Below are 20,570 nucleotides of genomic sequence, written 5' to 3'. Positions count from 1 at the left end.
AAAAGTGAAGAGATGGAGATCTTAAAAGTTCTCATCACACACATAAAAAGAAAATTGTTTAACTGTAAAAAAAAAAAAGAGAGAGAGATGAAGAAAGATATAACATGCTAACACCTAGTCCCAAAAAAGATGGAATACCATGTTTCCCTGAAAATAAGACCTAGCCAGACAATCATCTCTAATGTGTCTTTTGGAAAAAAAATTAATATAAGACCCAGTCTTATTTTAACATAAGACTGGATGTGATATGACATGGTATGATATATAAGTCTGGGTCTTATATTAATTTTTGCTCCAAAAGATGCATTAGAGCTGATGGTCCAGCTAGATCTTTTTCGGGGAAACACAGTAGCTATATTAATTTCAGACAGATCAGATATCAGAGCAAGGAAAGTTATCAGGGGTAAAGACAAGCATTACATAATGAAACAGGTCAATACTACAAGAAGACATAATATTTAGGGTGTATGCACCTAACAGCAAAGACTCAAAATGCATGAGACAAAAAAATAACAGAAATGCAAGGTAAAAATACATGAATTCACAATTATAGCTGGAAACTAACAATCGTCTATCAGAGATGGGCAGATCCAGAAGGCAGAAATTCAGGAAGGACACAGTTGAACTCAACACCCATCAATCAACTGGATAAAATTACTATGTATACTCTATCGCATCTAACAGCAGCAGAGAACAACACATTCTTCTCAAGCTCACATAGAACATTCACCAAAACAGACTACTGTATAGGCCGTAAAATACACCTTAACCTATTTAAAATAGAGATCATACAATGTCTGGTTTCAGGCAACAATGGAATTAAAATGGAAATCAGTAGCAGGAAGATAGCTCAATAATGCCAAAATACTTGGAGATTAAACAATACTCTTCTAATAACACATGCATCAAATAAGAAATCTCAAGAGAAACTAAAAAATATTTTGAACTGGAAACAAAAATACAATTTATTAAAAGTTTGTGAGACGTGGCAAAAACAGAAACTTATAGCACTGAATGCATAAATTAGAAAAGATCTATAATCCATAATCTAAGATTCCATATTAGGAAATTAGGAAAAAAAACAGCAAATTAAATCCAAAGTAAGTAGAAGAAATTAAACAATTAAATTTAAAGCAAAACTCAAGATTTTAAAATTGAAATTAAACACAGTAAATTGATAAGAGAAAAATCAGTGAAACCAAAAGCTGGTTCTTTAAGAAGATCAATAAAATTAATGTCTCTAACAAGCTATATATAGAATACAAATTATTAATATTCGATATTAAAATGGGGACATCAAAAGAATAAAGGAACACTATGAACAACTCTATGCCTACAAGTTTGATAACCTCAATGAAATGGACCAATTCCTTAAAAAACACAAATTGCTAAAACTTACACACGAAGAAATATTCAATCTGAGTAAGCCTATATCTATTAAAGAAATTGAATCAATAAATAACCTTCCAAAAAAGAAAACACCAGGCCCAAATGGGTTAACCGGTGAATTATACGAAACATTTAAGAAAGAAATTGTGAACAATTGTCTACAATCTCTTCCAGAAGACAAAAGTAGAGGGAATATTTCCTGATTCTATGAGACCACCATTATCCTGATACCAAAACCAGACAAATTACAAGAACACTACACGTCAGTGTCTCTCATGAACATAGATATAAAAATCCTCAACAAAGTATTTGCAAGTCAAATCCAACAATATATAAAAATAATTATATGCCATTACCAAGTGAGATTTATCCCACTATGCAAGGCTGGTTCAACATTTGAAAATCAATTAATGTAATCCATCACATCAAGAAGCTAAAGAAGAAAAATTACATAATCATAACTAGTTGCAGAGGAAACATCTGACAAAATCCAACATCCCTTAATGATAAGACAAAAACTCTCAAAAATCTGGGAACACAAAGGGATTTTCTTAACTTGATAAAGATCTTACAACTTTAAAGGACTTTACATAAAAACTACAAGTGACATCACACTGAATGGTGAGAAACTCCAAGTTTTCCCACTAAAATTGGGAACAAGGCAATATGTCTTCTCTCACTACTTCTTTTCACTAATACTAGAAGTCAACGTATTAGACGAGAAGAGGAAGTAAAAGGTACACAACTTGGACAGAAGAAATAAAACTGTCACATGGGCAGAAGACATAATTGTCTATGTAGAAAATCCGAAAGAATCAATCAAAAAACTTCCTGGAACTAGTAATAGATTACAGCAGGGTTGCAGGATACAAAGCTAATATACAAAAACCAATAGCTTTCCTCTACACCAGTTCTGAACAAGTAGAATTGAAATTAAAAACACATTAGCATTTATATTAGCACCCCAAAAAATGAAACACTCAGGTATACATCTAACAATGTATGTTTAAGACCTATTTGAGGAAAACTAAAAAACTCTGATGAACAATCTCAAAGAGAACTAAATAAATGGAGAGATATTCCATGTCCATTGACAAACTCATATTGTTAAGAGGTCATTTCCTCCCAAATTGATCTACATTCTAGGCAATCCCTATCAAAAGCCCAGCAAGTCATTTTCTGGGTATGAACAAACTACAGTTGACCAATGAACAACTCAGGGGTCAGATGTGCCAACACCCCTCTCCCGTGTACTCAGAAATTAACGTATAGTTTCACTGCTCTAACAGAGCTGCCTCTGTGTTGCCACCTATTTATTCCTCCCTCCCCTCCTCAACCCCGACAATCTTTTTATTGTCTTAATAGTTTTGCCTCTTAACAGAATGTCATATAGTTGGAATCACGATACTATTCTGTCTACCACAGTGGATACATGTCATTTTACATTTGTTAAAACCCACAAAGTGTACAGCACCAAGAATGGATTGTAATGTGAACCATAAACTTTGGGTGATAATGATCTATCAGTGTAGGATCATCAATTATAACAAGTGTATCACTGTACTACAGGATGTTGATAGCGGGGACAGTGGATATATGAGAATTCTCTGAACTTTCTGTTCAATTTTGCCTTTCATTTAAAATTGTTCTAAAAACTAAAGTTCATTAACTTAAAAAAATGAGTTGGAAAAGAAAAAAACACCACCACTCCTTTTAAATCTATCTACAAGCACTCACCATTTTACTCCAACAGTGCTCGTTAATTATCCACTACCTTTAACCACTGAATCAAACACCTTTTTTGAAAAGCATCCTCCTAACCCTAATTTTTAAGAGATCACTGTAAAAACGCCTGAAACAAAGAATGAGGTGCTAGGCAGAATTAACCTGCTGGCTGCCAAGAGACTTTATTATAAAGTAGCAACAGCCAAGGTGACCTGACTTTTCCAGGGTCTGTAACGCTAATTCAAGTTAGTCAAGTTTCATCATTGATCGACTCTAACAAAGCTTAAAACCAACTAACATAGAAACAACAACAACTTTTCTATTAATAACAAAAAACAAATGCATACATATATCTCTTTCCATCTTACTCTTCCCTGAGAGTCTGTTAAGTGGGAAGCCAAACTGTAAACATAAAGTTGTGTAATGAAGAATACCAACTTATTAGTTGGCATTCAAAGAAATCATAGAGAGAAAAAAAAGCAAAAAATCCCCCACCGTTTTACAGTATCAAAAAAACAGACAATTAATTTGAGTAAAAATCACAGATACGAACACTACTGAATACATATTATTCATTAATTACTTTTTTGTAATGGCAAAATCTGATGGAATCCACCTAAACCAAGTTCAACTTATGTACATCATCAAAAGGACAACTGACATCATGTGCCCCTACATGTAAAATATCAGGAACTGATGACTTATGGAGTATTTCTGCCAAGAATAACCTGTATCTAATTATAAGAAAATAATCAGACAAACACAAATTGAGACATATTATGCAAAACAACTTTCCTGGATTCTTAACAAATGTGAATATCATAAAAAGAAAAAACGAAAACAAAAAACGTTGGGGGAACTGTTATAGATTAAAGAAGACTACAGAGATATAACAATTAAATGAAATTCATTGAACAGACATAAATGACAATTTGAGGAAAATTTGAGGATCTGAATGTGAATATATTAATATTCAATTCATTATACTTGGCTATGTAAGTTATTGTCCTTATTCTTAGTAAACACATAATAAAGTATTTTAGAGGGAAGGAACATGATCTCTGTAACTCATAAACAATTCAGTAAAAATAACATATATATGCATGTACAAACACAAAGGGATAAACAATCAGACAATATGTAAAGAAAAGGATATATGGTTACTCAGTACACTATTCTTACAACTTTTCTGCAGATTTTCCAACATAAAAATTTGTAGGGGAGTTGCTTTTTGGTCATGAAATCTGGACAAAAAATGTAAATAATTCATACATTTAATGAAAACATATATGTAATTTAAATAAAAAAAAACTGCACCAGAAACAAATAGGTTTCATCCTTAGATTTAAAAAAAAGATTTTTTTTTTTTTTAAAAGCCTACTCCCTTGATCTAAGATCATCACTGACAAGTTTACCCTTAATAAGGATACATTTACTGAGTGCATTGTGACCATGTCATTTAATGACATGGGCTACAATCCTATTATTTAAATATTTCAATAACACCAACCACATTATTGTCAGGTCTTTCTAACCACAAAGCATCTGTAATTTGTCACATGCTAATTTGAGACACTATAGTTTAATTCTGTGAGAAAACACTTTCCTTCTTCCCAAGTTTGTTTGATGAGACTATTGTCACTGCTTGAGAAGAAACGTTTATTTTTGTCATTATATACCACCTTCAGTAATGTCTCAGCTGTATTCAGAAGAATGAATGAGAATTTGTCATACCATCAAGTAGGAAGAAGGGCATCCCAGTAAAAAGAAATATGAAAAGGAGAGAGAGAAAACAGCATGGCAAATTTAAGGAATAAAAACAGTATAGCAATGATGAAACACAAAATTTTGGAAAACAGGTAAGTTGACATTATATGTCATACTAAAATAAGCTTTAATTTTTTTGTCTCAACCTACAGGTCTCAAGCCATTGGGCCAAGAAATCAATTTAGTAGGTCACGATCAGCACTTTTTTTAAAGGAAGTGACATAGACTAGACCAGAACAGTAAGTAGTAAGGATAAGTTTCATTCAACTTTTGTTTGTTATATGGCTATTTATACGCGCTACATCACAGATGTTAAAAAATATTTCTTTTGGTGAATCATGGTCAAAATTAGGTTTGAAGGCTACTAAAATGGTGACTCACAGAAAGGTTTCATGCAAGTACGGTAATAACTGTCTTTACAAAACCATGCTTGCAGTACTAGAGTTTTTCAAACTGCAGGGAATCTTAAATTCAATTACCTTAATTTCCTCATATGTAAAAGTGTTAGCTGTAATTATATTTGAAGGATGGGAATATATACATATTTCCTTTCAGAGATGTACCTAATATACAAAAACTTATCAGTAGCTACCGACCTTTGGTAATAAAAGAATGATTTTTTTCCTTTGTATTTGCCAACAGTCTCCAAATTTTCTAAAGTAAACATATTAATCATACTTAGGGGGAAAAGTGATTTTTAAAAATTATATGAGAGACAAAATGTCCCACATACAGTCAAAAATCACCCATCATACCAAGAACCAAGAAAGTCACTACTTGATGAGAAAAAGACAATCAACAGACATCAAAATTGCTACAGATCAGATTTTGGAATTATCTAAGATTTTAAAGCAGCCATTAAAAATTCTTTATAAATCAATTACAAATTCCCTTGAAACAGACAAAAATTTAAAAAACCCAAGCTAAAAAATAGGAAGTATTAAAAAACACAACCAAATGGAAATTACAGAATAGTAAAATAAAATAAGGGGGAAAAAACACACAAAAAGAAGAACTTATTGGATGGATTCAATAGTAGGGATTACACAGGATAGAATCCGTGATTTTAAAAAGATCAACAGAATTTACCCAATCTGAACAAGAGAGGGAAAACTGACTGAAAAGAAACTAACGAAGTCTCAAAGATCTATGGGACAATAAATAACAAAAGATCCAACTCCAAATCAGTTGAGCCCCTTAAAGAAAGGAGAAAGAGGGTAGAGTTGAAGAGTATTAAAAAAAATGGCTGAAAATTTCCAATTGTGGAGAAAGACATAAACTTACAGGTTCAAGTGAGTAAACCACAAACAGGTAAACCTGTTTGCTACGATATGTCAAGAAATTACACCTTGACATATCATCATTACGCATCTGAAAACAAAGACAAAGAAAATAATCTTGAAAGCAACCACAGAGAAAGGATGCATTACCTATAGGGGAACACCAATTCGAATGACAGCAGACTTTTCATCTGAAACCACAAAGATCAGAAGAAAGTAACAAAAAATTTTTCAAGTGCTGAAAACAAAGAACTGTCTACCATGAATTGCTTCTAATAAAATTACCTTTCAAAAATGAAGGGGATATAAATGCATAAGCAGGCAAAGGAAAACTAAGGCTACAGATTACTAGCAGATGTATATTTCAAGGAAGTTCTTCAAATGATAAAAGGACTCTTGGAAGATCAGGAAAGAAGAATGGGAAAAGCAAAAATATGTGTAAAAACAAGAGACTCAATAGACTCCCCTTCTACTCAAGAGGTTTTAAAATCATAGTTGATGGATAAGATAAAAATTATCCAGGCCAAAAAAAAGCAAGTAAGCTGTAGTTCTTCAAAATGGAAAAACCTCTGTACATCAAAAGGACACTGCCAAAAGAGTGACAAGGTGATGCATGGAATGAGAGAAAATATTTGCAAACCATTTATCTGAAAAGTGATTGATAACCAAAATATACAAAAAACAAAACAAAACAAAAAACACTTCAACTCAACAAAAAACAAACCTGATTTAAAAATGGGCAAAGAACTTAAACTGACATTTCTCCAAAGAACATACATAAATGTCAAATAAGTATATGAAAAGATGCTCAACACCACTGTTCATTAGGGAAACGTAAGTGAAAACTACAATGAGATATTATACCACTTAACACCCATTAGGACAGCTATTATTTAAAAAAAAAAAAAAAAAAAACACAAACAGAAAAAACACCCAGAATATAACAAAGTGATGGTGAGAATGTAGAGTAACTAGAAGCCTTATGCAATGCTAGTGGTACTAAAAAACGGTGTCTTCCCTGTTGAAAATAGTACAGCAATTCCTGTAAAATTTAAACACAGAATTACCATATAATCCAGCAATTCCATTTCTATGTATAGTCCTGAAAAGGAAAGCAGCCATTTGAACATATATTGTATACCATGTTCAAGCAGCATTATTCACAATAGTCAAAAGGAAGAAGCAAAACAAATGTCCACTGATGGATAAATGGATAAACAAAACATGGGATAAGGCTAGAACAGTATTCAGCCTTGAAAAGAAAATTACAACAAATGGTACAACACAGATGAACCTGAGGACCTTATGCTAAGTGAAGTCAGTCACTAAAGGACAAACATTGTATGATTCTACTTATGAGGTACCTAGAGTAGTCAAATTCATACAGACAGAAAGTAAAATGGTGCTTACTAGGAGCTGGGAAAGAGGAGAAAGTTGAGTTATTGTTTAAGGAGTAAAGAGTTTCCACTGGGAAAGATAGAAAAGTTCTGGAGATGGATGGTGGTAATGGTCACACAACAATGTGAATATACTTTATGCAACAGAACTGTACACATAAAAATGGTTAAAGTAATGGTAAACTTATTTTATGCAATGTATATTTTACTACAATAAAAAAGCCCACACCATCTGATGAGCTGCTCAATGTATAACACAGCAGTAATATTCAAGACAACAATATTTACAAAGTGGGAGGGGAAAGGAATTTAAATGGAAGGATTAATACTTCACTCTAACTGATGAAATGTTTATGCCAACAGACTGTGATAAAGTACATACGTGTATTTTAACATCCAGGACAACCATTAAGAAAATTCTATAAAGTTATTACCCAAATACTAAAATGAGACAAAGCTACACACCATTTATCTCTCATGAACTTAGATACAAACATCCTCAACATAACAGCAACCTGAATTCAGCAATGTTTTAAAAGCATTATACACCATAATTTCAGGTATGTAAAGCTGGTTCAACATTAAAAAAATCAGTGTAATCTACCATATCAACAAGCTATAGAAAACACAAATCAAATGATTATATAAATTGACTCAGAAAAATAACTTGACAAAACCCAGTACCCATTCATGACCAAAACACTCAGTAAATTAAGAAGTGATGATCTATCTCAACTTGACAAAAATTATCTATCCCCCCGACACACACACACACACACACACACACACACACACACACAAAGGCCTACGGTTAACATCATACTTACTGGTGACATACAAAATGCTTTCCACCTAAGACAAGAAACAAAGTAAGGATGTCTGCTCTCACCACTCTCATTCAATATAATATTAGAAGTTCTAGCCACTGCAATAAGACAAGAAAAAGAAATAAAAGATACACAGATTAGAAAGAAATAAAACTGTCCCTAAATACAGCTGACATAATGTCTAAGTAAAAAATCCCAAGGATCTATAAAAAGCTTCTTAGAACTGAATATAAGTTTAGCAAGAAGATCACAGGATACAAGACCAACATACAAAAATCAATAGCATTTCTATACTAACAATGAACATATAGAAACTGAAATTGAAAAAAATAACATTTATAAAATCACTGCAAAGCAAACAAAAATTAACTATAAATTTAACAATAGGTGTACAGAATTGACACACTAAAAATTACAAAATGCTAATTACAGAAATCAAAGAGGATCTAAATAAATAAAAACATATACCATGTCAATATAGTACAGATGTCAATTTTCCTCAAACTGATTTATAGGTTTAATGCAACTCCTATGAAAATCTCAGTTTTTGTAGACATGGACAAACTTGTTCTAAAATTTACATGTAAAGACACAAGTCTTTCAATAGCTAAAACCATATTGAAAAGTGAGAGGAATCACTCTACCCAACATTAAGGCTTCCCACATAGCTACACTAATTAAGAGTGATATTAGCAGATGACGACATCTAGATCAATGGAACACAATAGAGAACCGAGAAGAAAATTCATATATATATATATATATATATACCCAATTGATTTTTGACACAAGTGCAAAAGCAATTCAATGGAAGAATGATGTTTGTTTGCCTTTTCAACAAATGGTGTTGGAGCAACTGGATATCCATATTTTGAGGCAAAAATATGAACCTTAATTTAAATTTCATATCTTGTATAAAATGAAATCAAATTGGATCACGGACTTAGAACTGTAAGACCAAAAAACTACAAAACTTTTAGAAACAATCACAGGAGACAATCTTTGAGACCTAGGCTAAGAGTTCTTAGACTTGTCTCCAAAAGAACAACCTACAAAAGAAAATATTAATAATTCACCCTCTTCAAAATTAAAAACTTGTGTTGTGAAAGACCCTGTTAGGAGAAAAAGACAAGCTATAGAATAGGAAAAATATTTGCATACCACATATCAAACAAAGGACTAATATTTGGAATACATAAAGAACTCTCAAAACTCAACAACAAAAAATCCTATCGGAAAATGGGCAAAAGAGATAAACAGGTATTTCACCAAAGAGTATATCAAAATAACACATGAAAAGATTTTCAACATGAGAATAACTAAAATAAAAAATGGTGACAGTATCAAATGCTGGTGTGGATACAGAGCATCAGGGTCACTGTCATACATTGCTAGTGAGAAGGTAAAAGAATACGGCCACCCTAGAAAACAGACTGGCAGTTTTTCTGTAAAACTGAACATGCAATTACCATACAACCCAGCAACTGCACTCTTGGGCATTTACCTGACAGAAATGAAAATTTATGTTCACACAAAAACATAAATGTTCATACAGCTTTTTTTCCTAAAAGCCAAAATGGAAGTAACCCAAATATTCTCTAATGGGTGAATGGCTAAACAAACTGTAGTACATCCATACCATGGAATACTACTCAGCAATGAAAACAAAGTATGGATACACGCAACAAATTGGATGAATCTTGAGGGAATTATGTTGCATAACAAATGCTAATCCCAAAAGGTTACATGCTATGTAATTGCATTTAATATAACCTTTTTGAAATGACAAAATGAAGAACAGATTAGTGTTTGCCAGGAGTTAGAGATGGAGGAAGTGGAGGAGGGAGGTGAGTTTGGTTATAAAAAGGCATCACAAAGGATCCTGGTGCTGATGAAACTGTTCTCTATCTTTACTATGATGATGATCACACAAATCTACAGATGATGAAACTGCATAGAACTAAATGCACATCCTCCCACACACACAAGGGTATGTAGAACTGGTGAAATCTGAGTAAGATAGTGAACTTTATCAATGTCAATTTCCTGGTTGTAACATCAGATGTTGCCATTGAGGAAAAATGGGTGAAGGGCACATCTCTGTATTATTTTTATCAACTGAATATGAATCGACAATTACCTCAAAATAAGAAGTTTAATTTAAAATTTTGAAAGATAAATCATTGGCTAAGTAGATAGACATGGGTGCAGGAGAGATATGGTTCTACTATTATATAATTTAATTGTGAACCAGTCTATCAGGTTATTTCTACATAGACTTAATAAAAGAGTTGAGGGGGACGCCTAGATCTTTCCCTTAGCTTAAGACAGATACCATGTTTCCCCGAAAATAAGACCTAGCCAGACAACCAGCTCTACTGCGTCTTTTGTAGCAAAAATTAATATAAAACCCAGTCTTATTTTACTATAAGATAAGAATGGGTATAATATAAGAGTGGGTCTTATAGTAATTTTTGCTCCAAAAGGCACATTAGAGCTGATTGTCCGGCTAGGTCTTATTTTCGGGGAAACAGGGTATATAAGAGAAAGGAAATTCAAAAGGAATATTGAATGTTACAACAATGAGAACAAAGTGAATACAGAAAATTTGCTGAAGTAATGTCTCACCCATAAGGATTTTCCATGGCTACCAGCCATTGTTATGTGTAGGATGTTTTCACACCATAATGATCAGAGCATTTAAACATGTTTTCCACCTTTCACACAGGTATAGTCAAAAAAGAAGATAAAAGTCACTAACTCATAAAGAAAAAAAGGTAAATATAAGGAACGTTTTTCTTTCCTACAGAGAAAGATAGGAAACAAAAGAATGAGGACCCTGTTTCTCTAGTACTAGGTTGGTGCAAAAGTAATTGCGGTTTAAAAGGTTAAAAATAACTGTAAAAACTGCAATTACTTTCGCATCAACCTAATAGATGTGCATTCAATTTGCTCCAAAATCATCCAAAGCCATTTTTACAGATGCAGGGTTACCCAATGTATCACTCAGCTTAGGATACCATAAAAAAATACCACAGAATGTATGGCTTAAATAACAAAATTTTTTTTTTCTCACAGTTCTGGAGGCTGAGTTCAAGATAAAGGTGCCAGGAGAATTGGTTTTTAGTGAGGCCTCTCTTCTTGGTTTGCAGATGGCCACCTTCTCACTGTGAATTCAACCAGCCTTTTCTCTGTGCACATGCACTCCTTGTGTCGCTTTCTCTTCTTATAAGAACACCAGTTCTACTGGATTATGGACCCACCCATATGACTTCATTTAACCCTTATTACCTCCTTAATGTAATCAAAGGCCGTATGTCCATATATAGCCACATTGAGGGTTAGGGTTTCAACCTATGAATTTTGGGGGACACAATTCATTCCATAACACCCAGTGACTGGATGGCCCTGAAGTATATTAAGTTTTGTATGTATATGTGTGTATTAAATGTACTAGAAGGGGTCACAACAAAGGAAAAATTACAGTTTTTACATTAGAATTCCCATTCTATCACTCAAGTTTTCTCAACAATAAAAATGTGGATAATATCTATTCACAATGTATAGTGTGAGAATCTATGTAAAATGCCTCGCAAATGGTAAATGATAAGTCAATACTGAGCCTCTGCCTTTCAAACATCTCTCCCCCAAATTAATTATAAATATCACTCGAATCTAAACATATCTGAAAATTTATGGGAGCTGGATTCTGTCCCGTACTACCACTACATAGCTATATGATCTTAATTAAGAAAGGCACTCTGAGTATGTTTCTGCACCTACGCGATCAGAGCTTCCTCTATCATTAAAATACTATGTATCTGTGCATATCACTCTTATGAGTATAATACCAAACACCAGTGCTACAAAAGCTAATCAAATTTCCTATAAATTTTCAGTAAAAAAGCATTATGGTATGAAATTTCAATATCATTCTTTCATTCTTCAGCTATCCTCTAATTTGAGAAATACTGTACAATGTGTCTGTAGATTAATTTTATCATCTTATCTCTCTACTACTAATGCCTCATCTTCCAACTAAAGTGTATATTTTTGACCCCATAGTGTTCAGTGGTTTACTCACAAAAATCACACAATCACTGAAACACCTAAAATCACACCCCAAATCCTGTTGAGATATGATTAGAAAATTGGAGAAGTTAATCAGTAAATTATATGAGAACTATTTTTAACTTAGGCCACAACTGAAATATATTGTAGGCAATTTCAATATAACACATCTACTCTCCATACACTTGTATATTCAAACAATGAGCTATAACCAACATCCACACTCAATATCTTTGGTTTAAAATTAAGACAATGGTGGTAACAAGCAAAATCTATTGTAGGGATATTTGACTCATTTAATGAAAGACAATTTACCACTCTGAGCCTAAGGGAAGAACTTGTAAGTACTTGCCCCTTTTCCCACCTCCTCCTGCATCACTGGCGTTCTAGTCCTTTCTGATATTACATGTAAATAAATACATGAGGTAGGCTATAACTTTGGTGCCCCCAAAGAAATCTCACCTTAAATACCAATGCCCTTGCAGTCTCTTCCATACTAAATCTGGACTGGGTCATTATGATTAGCATTGGCCACTGAACATCACCACACATGAAGAACACAGAGGCTTGATCAATATTGACACAGAAACGGTGTCCTCTTAGAATGCTCCCCTGTGGAACCCAGCTGCCATGCTGTGAAGAAGCTAAAGCTAATGAAGTAGAGAGGCTACAAGAGAGAGGGGAGAGAGGGGAAGTTATGAGGAAGAGAGAGGAAGGTGGGAGGGGGGTAAGAGAGAGAGAGAGAGAGATACAGCTGTTCAAGCCATCCCAGCTGAGGCACCAGACATCATGAGTTAAGAAGCTGCTTTGGATGTTATAGCGAAGAGATGACACACAGAACAGTCCTCATCAAGCCCTACTAACATTTTAGAATCAAGAGCAAATAAATATTATTTTAGCAATTAAGTTTTGGAGTGAAACGACACATAAAACAATACATGTAAACCAATTAGAACAGTACCTGTTAGTTAGTAAAGCAACCAAGAAATGTCAGCAGTAATAATTGTCATTGTTAATAATCATTACAAGTCCCCCTTTCCCCAAGGTATTGTTTTGGGTATTTCAGCTGCTCTTAAAGGCATTCTCTCATTTCCTAATGGCCAGTAAAGAGACAAAACCAAAACAATCTACAAAACCAAAACAATCTAAAGCTTACTCTTCGGTTCTCTTTCTTCTTCCTAATTTATTGATACCCTTTTTCTTTTCGTCTGTCAATGTTTACCTGGTTTTCAAAGATCCAGACCAATTCTAGCCTTTGGCTATGCTCTGTCTTCTCAGTAACTACAGGGACCCCCCTCAACCTCCCTCCAGACAGCAGGTAAATAATTAAGAATTCAGCAGGACAGACCTTTCACTAGGGTCAAAAGTTTATACTCGTTTAACTTATAATGCTTTGTTACCTGATAGAATCATTAGGCAAAGGGCATAGGAACCAATAACCTCTTGTTCAGAAAATAAATTAAGCAGCAGGGAACACATACCTGCCACTTTTCCTCAGACTTGACTGATCTTAATTATATAAATTTCTTATTCTTTTAACCCCCATGACTCTTTGCTCACACTTCACTCATGATATTTTAATTTAACCTGAATCATTATAATTGGTTTACCTAATATTCTACTAGATCTAAAACTCTTTTAGAAGAGAGACTCTTTGGGAAAAGGGGCATCTTACTCATTGTTGCAATCCCTTAAATCAAGCACCTACTGCATTGCTCTACTACTTACACAAATAGGGTACAAAATCTGGGTCCTGGTCAGCAATTAGTCCATAACTAATTTTTGCAATTCTCACCCGATTTTTATTAAGAAATAATGACTCACCCATAGTTATAACCTAAACAGTGACAAAGTTATTGAACACTACATGTCCCAACATTAACAATTATTTGACTTATGAATGATTTTATTTTCGTAGAAACTGCAAGATGATTTTTAAGGGGAAAATGGTATTATTTATATTCCTTATTTATTTTTCCTTTAAGTTTCAGGCTTGGAAGCCTGCATATTAGGTCCAGGGTAAGATCTAGACCAGATGCCAAGCAAATAATACCAAAGGTAAAGCAAAATGGAGAACTCAGAATTCACCTGAAAGGGACAACCACTACTCAGCATGAGCAGTCCACTCTCAAGCAGCAACGGTAACCTGTGATTTCTCAAGCGATGCTATAAAATTGAGACTTCTCAAATGTGAAGTCTTCGGGTTTTAAATGGTGGCAACTAATTACTACATGTTTGAAATACACTAACAGCAAGCAATATATATCTATGGGTTGTATTCAGCTCAAGGGCCTCCCTCTACTGCAGGCTCATAGTTTAAAAATAATAATAAGTTATAGAGAAATAGATCGATGATTGATATATAGATGATAGATAGATAGATAGATAGATAGATAGATAGATAGATAGATAGATAAAACTGAAGGTGGAGTAAGGGAACAATACTCCTTTACTATCACCCTTCACCTCTAGGGGAGAGAGAAAGAAATAACAAGAACCATGAAAAGCAGCTCCATAAAATTACAGGGAGTACCAGTGACAAACTCCTTTAATTTAACCTTTCTCTCTCTTGAAAAAGAAACCTGTTAGCAGTTTTAGATACAGAACTTTTGTGGCATAAAAATACATGGAGAGAATTTTTTTGTATTTAAATTATTTTCCTCAAAACTTGCAAAAGCAAAAATATTCAAATAAATGTAATAGTTAAAATTATACAAACTTTCCCAGCCTTAACCAAACTAATGAAAATGAGCAATAATAAACATGAGACTAATGATTCACCATGCACACAGGAAAACAAGGTACAAAATACTAATAGCGTTAATATATTTGCACTGGTCGATCTACATATTGTCACTTGACTCTCTTGTGACCAACAGCACCAAACTAGCTGAATACAAGGTTGAACTCTGTGACCAGGGAGCCCTAGTCTAACAAACCACTGTAGACTCAATCCTGTGACCTGGACCTCCTCAATAACATACTATCAATAACTAAGATGACCAGTCACTAGTAATCAAATATTAATTTAATTCAGAAACATTTCGTCAACACTTTCATGAAAGAGTTAACATTATTTAACCAATCATTAAGACCTTTTCCTCATTTAAAACTAGGAATTTATAGAAAACACTTGAATTTCAATCTAAACCTGCTTGACTTGATGAAAGCCTTTATGAAGTTAAAATTTTTAATATAAATCATCACTGTAGACAGGCTTTTGGAGTTCAAAACAGAGAGAGAGGGGGCTATTTGAAGCTCTTCTCTAAAATAGCTATTAGTAAGGGAGTTCCTATACCAATAGAATTAGTAGACAATTTAATGACAATAAAGTTATATTATTGTTATTTGGGGAGAGTATTTATTGAACACTTATTACGTGCCAGACACTGTATTGCATATGTTCAGGGTTCTCATTAAACCTTAAAAACGACCATACGAGGGAGGTACCATTATTATCCCCATTTTACAGATGGGGACACTGACCTTTCCAAGATCACACAGCTAGTAAGTGGTAGTCAGGATTCCAACCCAAATCTTGTCTAACTTCAGAATTTGCACGCTTAACCACTACACTGTATTGCCTCCAATGACTCTGGGTTGATATCTAAGATAAAGAAAAGAGGGAAATTTGTACTTCTCAGTGGCAAACTTAAAAAACATACTAGAAATGGAGGATACTTTTTAGAAATAGAACAAATCTCATATACATAGTCACACAAATATTTTTATTCTCAAATACATAATACCAAATGAAAATCTCATACAATGGACTCCTCACAAACACAATTTTCCTACGTTACGTACGTATTTATGTTTATTACAAAAAACTTAATGGGAATGCTCTGTATTTTCTGCTCAATTTTGCTGTGAATCTAAAATTGCTCTACAAATTTTATTTGTAAAAAATTTAAAACTACAATATACTAAATATGCCTAACTCAATTATGAACTGGCATAAGACTATATTCTTTCAGTATGAAAAGTTGCACTTTATTATAACTATAATGCTGAGTATGTAGTGGGTACTTTATGTTTAACTGATTTTTTCAAAAAGGTTTGAAGGTGTGTAAACAGTGTGTAAAATCTGAATTTTTAACACTCTCAGAACACCTTCAGAAAAGTCTGCAATACCTAGACCTGACATGGTAAGTTTGAATACAATTAGATAAAGAAAATTGAACTCGTATTGAACAACATAAAGGAAAACAACACCCCTATACCATGGCTGACATAAGACTAACTTTACTTTTCTACCTAAGTATCAAAAGATGTAAGACAGAATAGGCTTACATCTTAAGACAGAATAGGCTAGTATTACAGAATTTTCCTAATTTGTTTTTAAAGTCCTTTCTAAATATTCCAAAGAAGCTTATCCAAAAAAACTTTTTTAAGTAATACTTTCAAGTGTCCAGAGTAACTGTCAATCAAACCTTTTTTTTCCTCTGATATTCACCAAGGTTGTAGAAATTCTAAAGGTCTATTAGGACAGCTGTGAGAGTTCTATACAAGTTTTGCCTCCTATCACCATCCGAACATCAACATTTTCCTCTCATCAAGGTCCACCTTCATACATAAACACATACCTAAATTCAATTATGAAGATAACAAGAGAGATGTACTAACTTTATACGGAAAAGTCATTTGTTCGATATATTCTGCAGTAGACTGTCAAATTTAGAAATAGAATACTGTATTGGTCACCAATGAAAAGCGTTGAAAGGGAAGCACACTATTAATTTTGTTTTACTTCAATATTGTACTTACAAAGTCTCAACTATAAAAGAATGGCACTAATATTAATACACAGGAATTCAATGGCACAAGTTACAGATACTGTAGGAGTACTGGCCCTTAATCACACCTGTAAGTCATAGAACTTTTCTTTCTCGCTGACACAGGTTTTCATAAGTCATCCAAAAACTTTTGCATCGCTATGCTTTTCAGTAGGCAGAAGTTAGAATTTGCAGTGGAACAAAAACAAAGCATTCTGACCAAGGCATGTTTTAAATGATAATCAGTACAACACTCATTCAAATACTTGTATTCAAAACTTCTAATTAATCATCCAGCTCCAACAGAGAACACACAGGTTAGTACTATATAAGACTACGACTGCCCTGGTAGCTGCCAGCTCAGCTGAATCCCAGGACGCCACCTCAATTGAGAAGGGGTAGAACCACATCCGGTTGTCACCTGATACACATTTCCCTATGCTTCCCATCTTAAAAACTTCACATCTTCCCAGAGGAAGCCAGGGAATGTGCCCGTAGGGAAGATAAGTGATCAAATTAAATCCCTACGCGTAGAACTTGACGCTTCAAAACTTTTCACAACAAATTATAGCTGACAGAACGAGTATGTTTTTCCACTTATTTGCAGGAGCCAACTTTCCCCGTCACTGAACAGCGGTCTTGACTTACTGGTTAGTTGGAGGAGCGGTCAGCGGGATGGCCACCTCTTCCTCCTCGTATTCTGGTCCATCTAGAGAGTCACCTTCGTCCACTGTTCCCAGGCCCGCGCCCAAAGGGGGCAGTTGAGGAGGAGGTGGCAGAGGAGGGAATCCGCCGCCTGCCCCGAAGTTCTCAGCAGGCAATGAAGTGGTCCCTTTGGTGAGAGCCATCTCCCCACCAGGTCCGGCGGCGGCAGCACCAGCCACGCCAGCAGCAGCACCTCCCCCTGACAGTGCGGCTCCCCCCAGTGTCCCTGCCACAGACCCGGCTCCTAGGAACCCTGACCCCAAAGCGGCTCCGCTACCCAGAGTCCCGGCCACTCCGGCCTCCGCCAGCCCAGGATAGGGGGCGGCTGCCACAGGCAGGGCCGGAGGGATCTTCACCCGACACACTGCCGGATAGGCACTCGAGCCCGCGGCCGCGCCGCCTCCTGCTGCCCCGGCGGTCACCGGACCGCCCTCCTCACTGCCGGCCTCGGCCGCCATCATGTTGAAGTCCGCTCTACTCTGCCTTACCCAGCCCGCCCGGGAGCCCCGGGGGCCACCAGGCCCGGGCTCCGAGCCGCCCCACCCAGACGCGTCCCCTCTTCAGCTCCCCAGGCGGAGGAAACAACAACAAAAGGAGAGTCGCCGCCGCGCCCCCTCCTCGGGCCACAGCCCAGGCTCCCGAGCTGCCCGGGTTACGGGAAGCGAAGTGGGCAAAAAACCCAACGCCTGCACAAACGCCGCCCAAACCTTCCCCTATACACCCACACTCACGCACATACATGCACAGAAGCGAAAAACTTCCTGGCTCACTAAAGAGGAAGGGAAGCACAGGGGAAGCGGCTGGGCGGCTGCCGCTCCTTGGGCCACCGCCGCTGCCGCCGCCACCGCTTCACCACCCCAGTTCCGGCCACCCCCACCGCAGCCACCGCTGGTGCCGCTGCTGGGGCTGGGGCCACTGCAGCCGCTTCATCCTCCACCGGCCTGGAGACGGGAGGGGTGGGGAGAAAAGAGGAAGGGGGGCGGGGTGGTGGGGAAGTCGACTGAACAGCTCCCAACCTGGAGCTCTCAGTGAAATAGACGAGAGAGAAAGGAAGGCGGAGCACCGGAGGAGGAGCGGAGGGAAGGAAGGGCGGGGAAGGAGGAGGGAGAGGGCGCTTCTGCACAGGCGCGTTGCGGGAGCGGGTGGGGAATGGGCCTGGAGAAAGGAAAAGGAAGAGTCCGGAGGGAAGGAAGCAGCGGGGACGCGCGATGCGCGGTCGCGCCCGCTGTCCCACTCCGGTTCGAGCGCGTGGCGGCGCGGCCGCTTCTCGCATCGGTGTCGCCAGTGGCGCGCGCCTGTCTCACTGGGCTTTGTTTGATGGGCGGGTGGGGAGGGGAAGGGGAGAGTGGGTATCTAAGCAAGCTGCCGCTCAGCTCCGTGAAAACAGGAGACAGAAGGGTAAGAAGCCTAGAGAGGAAGGACGGGGAAAAGGAACGGAAGATGCTGCAAAGCCAGTTCACAGCTTCCTGACCGGTAGAAAAAACACCATTAGCCGGCGGCGCAAACACCTAACGGCCAAGGACCGGGGTAGGGGTGTTGGGATGGGGGACTTGCAGACTGCCTCGAAGGTTGAGGCAGTACTAATGTTTTCATTTTTGTTGCATAATATAAATCACTATATGACTATTGCAAACTAAAAAAATGAAATAAAGCTCTAGGCTGTGAAACTCAAGAAAACGAAATGGATACGGGGGGAGCGGGGGTGGGGGAGAGAGACTATGGGAAGCGTTAAGAATTTTCGCAGAAATAATGGCTGTGAAGTCAGATTTCTATGACTATACACGTTTTGTTTTCTTCATTGACCTCACCTCCTCTGTTTCTCTCTCTCTCTCTCTCTCTCTCTCTCTCTCTCTCTCTCTCTCTCTCTCTCTCTCTCTCTCACACACACACACACACACCTGTGCCATTGCCAAGTCTATTGGGTACTAATGAGGTGTGGAGAGGAGGGGTGCTACATACCACACCAATCAATACACTTTTGTCCTCTTCTATGTGAAAAAGAAAGCAAGGCATGCTCCATAATTCACATGTAACACACAAGAGGACTTTCAACAAGGCAAATGTCAAGAATATCCGGAAGTGCCCATTCAAAAATTATCAATAAACTGAGATCTCACCCTTAATATAGCCAAAAAGGAGGTGGGTTTTGTTTTGTCTTTTATACTTCTATACATGACTTGTATTCATCTTTTGTTACCGGTATATATTGAGTATTACAATTTTAATACAGTTTCCCTTTCTTAAAATGTGTATATGTTTTTTGGCACCCTCCGTGTATGTATGTGTGTATATATATATATATATATATACACACACACACATAGACACACATACATACATATATATGAATAAATATGTATTTATAAACACATGCATTATCACATACTATTATATGCATTATCGCAAAAAAATGTGTACAAGTGGACTTTGGTCAACATTGCTCAAGCAGTAGTTTGCCGTAATCAGAAGTGTCTGGACACTGATGGTAACCACTTTAATCACCTCTTGTAATTGCAGAAATCAAACGTGATTTGTAGTCATCTTTTATTATCGATATGTATTATTACAATTTTAATACAGTTTTCCTTTCTTAAAATGTGTATACATTTTTTGGCACCTTCTGTATGTGTGTGT

General features: G+C 36.4%; 1 protein-coding gene across 2 annotated transcripts in view; it reads right to left on the bottom strand.

Moving 5' to 3' along the window:
• The window catches only part of RASA1 (RAS p21 protein activator 1), a 99,979-nt gene extending 81,016 nt beyond the window's left edge, over positions 1-18,963 (bottom strand). Inside the window, exon 1 of one of the 2 annotated variants that reach the window (XM_033109929.1) lies at positions 17,880-18,963. In XM_033109929.1, coding sequence (XP_032965820.1) covers positions 17,880-18,397 — 518 coding nt within the window. In that variant the 5' untranslated portion in view covers positions 18,398-18,963. The remainder of the gene's footprint in view (positions 1-17,879) is intronic. The other variant, XM_033109930.1, reaches the window with a different exon arrangement.
• Positions 18,964-20,570: the final 1,607 nt, after the last annotated feature.

This window comes from Rhinolophus ferrumequinum, chromosome 7 (genome assembly GCF_004115265.2).
Source record: "Rhinolophus ferrumequinum isolate MPI-CBG mRhiFer1 chromosome 7, mRhiFer1_v1.p, whole genome shotgun sequence".
In the NCBI taxonomy this organism is placed as follows: domain Eukaryota; kingdom Metazoa; phylum Chordata; class Mammalia; order Chiroptera; family Rhinolophidae; genus Rhinolophus; species Rhinolophus ferrumequinum.
The sequence above is the reverse complement of the archived record's forward strand: the minus strand, read 5'-3'. Positions and strand labels throughout refer to the sequence as shown.